Raw genomic sequence first — 10,169 nt, 5'->3', positions numbered from 1 at the left:
AATTTCAACATTTCAAGTAATTACAAACCCTAACCCTAAGTTTCATCTATTAAAGAAGAATTAGACATGAGAATAAAGAAGTATTACCTTAGATCGAAAGATTACGTAAGCAAAAACGAAAATGGAGTGTATGTCGGTCAAAATCGGAGCAAGGGGGACCAGTTTTATCATTCACTTCGTGAGGAATAAAGAATAGTTTGGTCAAAGAGGATTCTATGTTCTTTAATCTGTGGTCTCGTGTTTGTTACTGTTCACGTCGTGAATCCTGTCTGGGCTTAATTTTGGGCCAATCATTCTACATCAAAATGGGACTGATCTTGAAATTATTGGATCATTTAATAGAAAATGGGCTAATTATGGATCAATGATATATTCCCCATTTCATTCAGAACTCACGTCGTGAATCATAATGATTTACGTCGTGAATACTGCATGATAATATAATTTTTATTAATTCCAAGTTTGTCTATTAACTAGATTCTTAATTATTATCACTTCATTTTTAGGGACCCCACACTCAGTGTTTAATTATGAATAAAGTGAGTTGGATGATATGATCGATGTTTCTAAAACTAAAATGCAAAAACTAAAAAGAAAAAGAAAAAACGCAAACCAAACTCGAGTTGCCTCCCGAGAAGCGCTTCTTTTTTAGGAGTCTTGAGCTGGACTCCGTGCCTCCTACGTCGACTCGTCAGCAGAGTCCACCACCAAGATCTTTTTCTCCTTGAAACGCCTCTTGTAAGCTTGCACTTGACGAATATACGCATTTTTAGAATTCTCCTTTTTAGCCTTGACTTCGTTTCCATCGAGCTTGCGTTTGATCCCTTGAATCTTCAATTTTTCATCATATTTAAGCTTCATAATATCCTCCTCCCCCTTCACCACTGGGCTAGTCTCCTTTGATGTGACCTCCTCTTCATCACTAGACATGTCATCACTTTCCTTACTCACCCAAGACGTTGGTGTTTTATAAGCAAACACCTCGAATACAAGTGGAACAGAAGCTCTTGGCGTGGTGTACTTGACTTGCTGAATTGTTTCAATTTCTTCTTCCATAAGTTTCTCCAATTCTGCAAGCTCATTGTTATCTTCAATATTAAACACTTCACCTTGAACATCATATCCTTGGAAACCATGTTGTAGTCCAAAAGTTTCTTCTTCATCACCGACCCTCAACGTGAGCTTGGATTCTCGAACATCGACAAGAGCCCTAGCAGTATTTAGTAAAGGGCGACCTAAAATGATGGGGACATTCACATCCTCTTTCATGTCAATCACTACAAAGTCAACTGGGAAAACAAATTTCCCAATTTTAGCTAGGATTTCTTCTACTATCCCTCTTGGGTGAGTCATTGAACGGTTTGTCATGTGAATTGTCATTTTAGTTCCCTTCATCTTCTGAACATTTAACTTTTGATAAAACGAGAAAGGAATCAAATTAATGCTAGCCCCATAATCGGCTAAAGCATATGTCTTCATCTTCTTACCAAACTCGCATGGAAGAGTGAGGCGTTCAGGATCTCCCATCTTCTTAAGTATCTCTCCTAACACAACCCTTGAGCTTTGTTCACTTAGAATTACCTTAGAATTCTTTTTTCAATTCATTTCGAGTGTCTATTAAATCTTGGAGGAACTTAGCGTATTCGGGAACTTTTGCAAGTGAATCAATAAAAGGAGAATTAATAGAAATGTCCTTTATTTGCTGAATAAACTCCAGATGTTCCCTTTCCAGTGGAATAAGATTAGCTCGAGACGAGAATCGCAAAGGCGGTTTATAAACTCTAACAGATACGGAATTCTTCTGTTCAGACCGAGCCCACGACGTGAGCATAGCAGGCTCATGACGTGAATTGGGTATTCCAGCAGATTCTTCATTTTCGTGTTTTGTCTGGGGGGAGCGTACCGGTAATGGCAAAGGCGGTTTATAAGTTGGAACAGATACGATTTTTTCTGTGACCGATCCCACGACGTGAACTTATCGGGATCACGTCGTGATTCTGGCTTTTCAACAGCTTCTTTATTTTCAAGCTTCGTCTTCTTAGGCTTTGGTTCAGATGGTTTTGGCTCCACTTCTAAAGCTTCTAGGAATTCAGAAATCGCTTCTTTTTCAGTATCAATGGCCATGACGTGAGATTGTGTCTTCATTTCAGGAACTTGTGGAGACAATCTTTTATTTACCAAAGTAGTAAGTTGGCCAAGTTGAACTTCAAGGTTATTGATGGAATGTTGCTGATTTTTTAATAATGATTGTTGGTCAATCATCATAGCATGATGATTCTTCATCATAGTTCTTTGATATTCCACTGCAGCATCAGTAGCATCATGCCTTTTTTCTGAAGCTTCCATAAACTTCATTAACATGGTCTCTAGACCAACTTTCTTCTCAGCTGGTGGTTGCTCTCTTTGGTAAAAACCCCGGCCAGTTTGCCTAAATTTCTCTTCTTTTTTCTTCTTGTATTCATCGTAAGGCAGCCACTCCTTCTTTGGTTTTCTCCAATCTCCATCGTATTTATCCCCACTTGAATAGCAAACTTGAGCTTTCTTGTTTCCATATTCATCCATATTGCAATCCCTTGTCAAATGTGGGCCACTACATCTCTCGCAACCAACTCGAATTGCATGAATTGATTGGTTCATTTGGGTCAATCTCTTATCCATAGTGCTAAGCATTGTCATCACAACAACCATCTCTTCAGTTTGTGCACCTCCACTGCCTTTTATTCCATCACGCCCTGGGTTGTGATACTCACGAGAGTGCCTTGAAAATTCTTCGATCAGCTCCTTGGCCTGATTTGGGTTATTATTCGTTAGTGGTCCTTGTGAATCAAGGAGTTGCCTAGTCATGACATTCACCCCATCATAGAATATCGACATTTCTTGCTGAATATTGAGGTCATGTTGAGGACAATTCCTTAACAACCCCTTGTAGCACTCCCATGCCTCGTATAATGACTCCCCCGGATTTTTCTCAAAGTTGGCAATCGCCTTCTTGAGTTTAGAGATTTTGGAAGGTGGGCAAAACTGATCTAGAAATTTCTCACGCAATTGGGCCCATGTGATGATTGTACCAGATGGAAGAGCCTTCAACCAGTCTTTTGCAGCTCCTTTGAAAGTGACTAGTAACATCCTTAACAAAGCTGTCTCCCTTGGGATATTAGGAGTATTAAAATAATCTGCAATATCATTGACCTCGTCTAAATGCTTGAAAGCATCCCCATGATCCTTCCCAGAGAATGGGATATCCTTGAGTGCAGTAAGGATATGTCCCTTTAACTCGAACGTGGCATTCGCAGGAATCGTAGGATGTACTAAACCCCGCCCCACATCATCACGAATGCGCTTCTTGTAATCCCCCATGGCCATCTCATCAATGTTCGCCATTTCGTTCTCCGGCTCGTTCTCGGGTTCACTAGTATAAAGTCCAAATTATGTTTCTGATTCGTACTCGAACACGTGTGGATTAGGAATTTGATCGAAAACTTCAAACTTGCTCTTTAAGGCTGAACTCGATTCTTTCGTTTTCTTTCCTGACTTCCTTGAAAAGGTTGATTTCAGTTCTTGTAGAGGCGACTTCTTATTATTCTTCTTGTGCAGCGTAGACTCCGGATCTTCAAGCGGTGGCACCAAAGGTGTGTTGGATCCTCTGGTCAAGAACTCCTGCAAAACAATCAAAATAAAAACGTAAAACTGAAAAAAAAAAAAAAAAAAAAAAAAAACAAAAAACAAAAAAAAAACTAAAAAAAAAACTAAAAAAAAAAAAAAAAAAAAACTAAAAAAAATTTCGCTACTGACAGTCCACCACTACGTGGTAAAAGTTACCACCTCGTGTTGTCGCAGAAAAACTAACAGAAAAAAAAAACGCAGAAAAACTAAAAAAAACGAAACTCACGATGTGATCCTAGTACCGACTAAAAAAAACTAAATTGAAAAAGTAACTTTTTGCAGGTTTTACCCCACAAAAAGGATCGATCAATTTAAAGCAAAAAAACGAAAAATTAACTAAGTCATTCCCCGGCAACGACGCCAAAAACTTGATGTGCACAATAGTACCCACTAATTTTATAATTTATAACCTAACTACCTTAACTAACTAAAATGCACCTAGGCAGTGTACCTAGTCGAATTATAGAATAGTTGGGTAAGTTGGGTGCGATCATAGGGAACAGTGTTAACTAATTTATTTATCTACTACTAAATTAACCTAATTTTAGAGCAAAGATGGGGTTTTATCTGATTTTGCAAGACCAGACAAACTTAAATCACAGAATTCAATCAATTAATAAAAACACTCCTGTCTAGTTCGAATCCACTTCGTCCTTATGGCTAGCTAATAATTATAGATTATCAAGTTGGTTATTATTATATTAGTAATTTAAGTCTAACTTTACTAATATTTAATTAATTCATGTAAAACTATGTATGGTCACACACGATTAAACACAGAACCAATTATGATTATGAATATGATATGTAAGATTTATTATGCAAATGCAATTATGGTCATAATCTACGTTCTCTAACACAGCTAAATTTATTTACTTTATTTACTAACTAAGATTGGTCAATCCTAGCTCGAGCAATTTAATATTCACTAAATCACTAGGTAAACAAGTTCATGCAGTTAATGGTCACTAAGCTACACAGAACATGAATTTAAGCAACTAAATAAACAAACACAATCATGCTAGGTAACGATAAATCAAACACAAGCAATTCACCAACTAAATAAATCCATGTAAATTAAGCTATTCATAAGTTTGAAGCTTCATCTAGCTATATAAGAGTAGCTAGATTTAGCTGATCACAATAGCAACTAACAAACAAACACAAACTAAATAGGCAAACATGTTCATAAGTATCAAATAAGTAACTAAATTATGAACCTCTACTCCCTTGGTGTTGAAAACCTTTTTCCAGAACTTCTCCTCTGCTAAAATTCGTCTTCTGGAAACCATCCAATCAGCCAAAAGTCTTCCAAGTCGTAATGGGCAAGGGAATTTATAGCTTTCTGATTTCCCGAGTTCACGTCGTGAACCATAAAGATTCACGTCGTGAATATGAGATAAGCGTGTTCGGTAAGGACTCTTTCACCCGTATGCATATCTTCTAGAATTCTCCACTCACGTCGTGAATCATGAACTATTCACGTCGTGAGTGCGTCTTTTGCCGACTTTTTTTTCGTTCTTCTTTTCTTCAATCTCCAAAGTTCCATATTCTGTCAATTTCAGTCCCTATCTTCGAAATGCTTCTCTTTGGCTGCAAATAACAATTTAAACTTATAAGTACCATTATTCTATGCAAATAACCAAAATATTAATAAAAATGTAAATGAATATTGCCTAAAAATGTGTATAAATATGGCAATATCAAGATGTTTAATCAATAGGTTTAGATGGGGTTTTGGTGTGTGTTGGGTTTGATGTTCAACAGGAGGAGAAAACAGAGATTGAAAAAGAAAGGAAACATGAAGAGTTCCTTAATTTTTCTTTGAATTTGATCAATTTTTATGTTCAAAAGTTTAATGGTTGTTTCATTGTTTATGAATCAGTAGTTGACGAGTACAAGTAATGCCAGACAGTGTTTTCTTCATAGCTATGTATGAGCTGTGTATACAGGTAAAAAAAGACATGGGGAAAAAGTATAGTGAAGTGCAAGAATGTATTTCCTCTTTGAGTGTTCATTTGTACAAAATTTAATTTAGAAGTAACCACAAATGTGTTGTCATTTTAAGTGTAAAGGGTATAATTTTTATTTTTAATATTTTATATAATGTACTTAATGTGTGTGTATTTGATTTAAATAAATATGTATTTGTGTATGAATTTACATTATGTATTTGTTGGTACAATTGATTCAATGGGTATGTGTTTGGTTGAAAATAGGCATGCATTAATATGTATATATATATATATATATATATATATATATATATATATATATATATATGTATATATTTCTCATAGAAAACAATACATTTATACATATCTTGTATACATACACCTTTTATTACTTTGATATATACCTATGGAGTATATTCATATAAATTGACATTTATATGTATAATGGAGGTGCCAAGACCCTAGACATGCCAAGTCTCGATCTTTAACGTCATACATGATTGTTATATATGCTTGTGTATATGTTTGGGTCTTTTGATAACAATTTCATATACATATAATGTATATTTACTTATTCTATAGGTTATATATATTTTATAAAAGCTATAGAGACAAACACTTGTAATTAATTATAAATTATGTTCTATATAAGTATGTATGTAGTTACACATGAATTTAAAAATTATAAGATTATTTCCATTGTTAAAATTCACTTTAACCAGCTTGGATTCTTATATTTTTCTGGAACACATTACCAATCATAGAAATCATGTTGAAATCAATAGTTTAAATGTTTCGCAGTTAATAAATCTGAAAACGTTTGATTTCTCAACTTTTATAAATATTTTTACTAAAAATATTTCAAATATGAAATTAAATATTAGGTTATAGCCTGAGTCTAAAAATGCTTTCGGAATTTCCATTGAGGTGTGTAAGTCCCTTAACGGATAGAAACGGTTTTAGCGATTTTCGAAAATCAGTATTATACGGGTTTTGGATTCTTAAAACGGTCGTATCATTTGCATACGAACTCCGTTTTGGATGTTCTATATATTTTCAAAATCAGGGAAACACGTACCATGAGACTAGGGTGTTTGTATTGCTCACAACTACTTAATACGAATTTTCAGTTTTTCAAACACATTCTTACGGTTGCAGTTTGAGCTGTTTGACGTGTTTATCAGATTACATATATGGAGGTAAGATACCATCTGATATATTATAATAGTTGAAATGAATTTATTTATTTCACATAAGATGCACTGAAATTCAACAAATCAAATTACAAAGAGATTTACTGTGAACTTGATCGTTCACAGTCTTTGGCCTAAATTTCAGGATGTCACAATGCCGAGAATGATGATATGTCTTAATCTATAACAAACAGAAGGTCAAAGATGGTCATCCGACAACCAGATAGACAAGGTTGTAGAATTCGCTACTCGGCATTTGTTCGGCCGACTACCGAGTAGCAAGTGGACATATGTGTTTCAACTCCCCTTCTAACGGTTTCAACCTCTTGTCGTTTGTGTCGTTTGTGGTCTCTTTTGTGTTGGACAAGAAGATAAGTAGATGTTTATGGGCCATCTTATACCGGCTCTTATGGGAAATTTGGAAGGCTAGAAATGCGCCTTCAACAAAACGAGAACCAATTCTTTGAAATCGACTTAGGAAATTCAATTTTTTTTCGTTTAACTAGATCAAGCATAGGGTGAGTTTTAGGTTTTTTAAATTGGTTTTGATTGGGATTTTTCTCCTTTAATGTATTTTGTAAGTGTTCTTGCGTCTCATTAGTTTTGTTTTAATGATATCTTTACCGTTTAATGGAAAGGGAAAAAAATAGAGCATTATACCCAATTTTTCTAATAATTGTCGTTCCAGGAAAACCATGTTATATAACATGCATTATAAATGTTTATTAATGAAAACTAGTTTCATGATTAGGAATCACAATAATATAAAATAATACTTCATTGCAAGTTGTCATTTGTCGATATTTGGTTTAAATTTTCTTAATTATACCTAAGTGTGTTACAAGTATTTGATGTTTCGAAATCAATCAATTTATCGATTTTAAAGATTGTGGAAATTGGAATACGTTGATACTTGATTCAACATATATGCGTTAACAAGGAAATATCTAAAACACTTTTACTACGGGCAAAATAAAAAATAAATACATAAATTTGATTATTGATGAAAACATTTTGAATCTATACTAATAAAAAAGTAGTTATTTTGCCAAGTGTCATAATATTAGAACTCCTAATTAATATGATGCCATTTGTCATTCTATTAATTCTCTATTTTAAATTCATTAAACCTCCTAATTAATGTGATGTTATTTGTCAATCTATTTATTCTTTATTTTAAATTTAAATTTTATATTTTATATTATTGTTTTCATTAGTTCACAAATACAAAGAGTCTAATATATATGATAAATTAATTCCACATATTTATTTGAATCAATAAATATAATTTTACATAACAAATAAAAATCTCTTAATTAATAATGTATTTAAAATTTTATATAAAATAATTGATTAATAATTTTGAATTTTTTACTATGAGTATTTAATTAATTTTGTAACCGTGGTTTCCACGGGTTATAAACTAGTTATTAATAAAAGACAAAAAAAAAACCTACGAAAATCCTTATGTTTAAACTTCATAATGGATTTTGTCTTTACTTCTTTAGTTAATTAAGTCAATGAAACTGGAAATTATATTCATTTTAATCATTTTACCAGCTTAATAGGTCATTTCACTTTCAATAATTACATTTTTGGCTCATATTTTAAACTTTATTACAAATTTGGTTCAAAGATTATATTTTTGGCCTAGATTTTAAATTTTATTACAAATTTGGTCAAAATTTTACACTTTTGGCCTACATTTCAAACTTTTGTTACAAATTCATCCTAAATTCAATGTTTTTATATCTTTTTTTTCAAAATTTTGTTTTGAATATGTTTTTTCTAGACAAAACTTCAAAAATGGTCCCTGTGGTTTCCAAAAATATCAAGTTTAGTCCCTAAGTTCAAAAAACCTCACAGATGGTCTCTGTGGTTTCAAAACTTTTAACAAATGGTCCTTTTCGCTAACTTCGTTAGCTTTTGACCGTTAAGTGAAGGGTATTTATGTGTTTTCATTATTACAGGGACCATTTTTGAAGTTTTTCCCTTATTTAAAAAAAAAAGAAAAAAAAATTATTATTTAATATAGAAAAGGTCTCTCTCTCTCTCTCTCTCTCTCTCTCTCTCTCTCCCTCCGTTAGCTTTTGGAACTTGAATTATTGGGATAAAGCAAGTACATTAGCTGGTGAAGTTCCAAAACATGCTATTGAAGTAACCCTTCCATTGAACTTTCTTGAAATCCAAAGTTATCCATCTTTTAGGCCTGATTTTGGGGATTGAAAGAATACCCATGACTGCAAATGGAAGGAGTGAGCAAGAACCAAGAAGAACAGCAGAAAATCCGACAATGTGAAGACCTCTGTAGTTCAGATGAGTTAATAAGATAGTATAAATTGCTAAAAAGGTTGGAATTCTAGCGTATAATTGATCGAAGATTGGGAGTGATTGCTTCAAGTAATCGAGAAATAATACAGGGTAAAGTGTGTTATCCATAACCCCACTAAACCATTTCCAAAACCCTTCTTGGAAACCCCAAAAAGGGTCGAACGTCGATAATATCCAGATGACATAACTGCCGTTTTCAGGGAAGCTTGTGGCGAGTTCGGCTGTGATTAGCGCTTCTGGGATGCTCCAAAAAATCGGGAAAATTAAGAACCCTAGTAATGAAAGTAGAGCTCCGCCTCCAGATTTGACTGAATCTTCTACACCAAATGGACCCCCGGAAACTTTGTAGAAAATTAGGGCGATTCGAGGTAGTAAAGTTAGTTTAGGGTTTGATTTCTTATATGTTGTGTTCTTCTGATCATTGCTCAAGATTGTCTGTTTGTTTGCCTCCACACCCATGAAGTTTGACGATTGAAAGCTTGATCTTATGGTGTATTAAGTTATCACCATGGCCATGATTGAGAAGTTGATGGAATAAATGGGATTAGTATGAAAGATTTTATGAATTGGATTTTGATTGTTCGAGGAAGCAAGTGAAGATGCGAATGGAATCAAACAGGGAGAGAGAGAGAGCGAGAGAGAGAGAGAGACCTTTTCTATATTAAATAATAATTTTTTTCCTTTTTTTTAAATAAGGGCAAAACTTCAAAAATGGTCCCTTTAATAGTGAAAAGACATAAATGCCCTTCACTTAACGGTCAAAAGCTAATGGAGTTAGCGAAAAAGACCATTTGTTAAAAGTTTTGAAACCACAGGGACCATCTGTGAGGTTTTTTGAACTTAGGGACTAAACTTGATATTTTCGGAAACCACAGGGACCATTTTTGAAGTTTTGTCTTTTGTTTATAAAATCATATTTATATAAAAAAATATTTTCATATAAAAAATCTTCTTTTTTCTTTATAATTTTTAAAAAATTATTTTTTTTATGCGAAATACGTATTTATAAAACTAGATATTTTTAAGA

At 33.5% G+C, this 10,169-nt stretch overlaps 1 protein-coding gene and 1 non-coding gene across 2 annotated transcripts; one reads left to right on the top strand and one right to left on the bottom strand.

Annotated features, from left to right (window-relative positions):
* Positions 1-2,890: 2,890 nt before the first annotated feature.
* On the top strand, positions 2,891-2,997 carry LOC111917823 (small nucleolar RNA R71). Its single transcript, XR_002859037.1, has one exon. It is a non-coding gene; the product is annotated as a small nucleolar RNA R71 (small nucleolar RNA).
* A 429-nt stretch (positions 2,998-3,426) lies between these two features.
* Positions 3,427-9,601, bottom strand: LOC111917796 (probable polyamine transporter At3g19553). Its single transcript, XM_023913436.1, has 3 exons — positions 9,046-9,601; positions 3,820-3,842; positions 3,427-3,657 (listed from the first exon to the last, which is right to left on the bottom strand). Exons 1-3 carry the CDS (start codon positions 9,599-9,601, stop codon positions 3,427-3,429), a joined length of 810 nt encoding a protein of 269 aa, XP_023769204.1.
* Positions 9,602-10,169: the final 568 nt, after the last annotated feature.

The sequence above is a fragment of the Lactuca sativa genome, chromosome 4, assembly GCF_002870075.4.
Source record: "Lactuca sativa cultivar Salinas chromosome 4, Lsat_Salinas_v11, whole genome shotgun sequence".
Classification (NCBI taxonomy): domain Eukaryota; kingdom Viridiplantae; phylum Streptophyta; class Magnoliopsida; order Asterales; family Asteraceae; genus Lactuca; species Lactuca sativa.
Note: the sequence above shows the minus strand (reverse complement) of the source record. Positions and strands in the feature narration are given on the sequence as shown.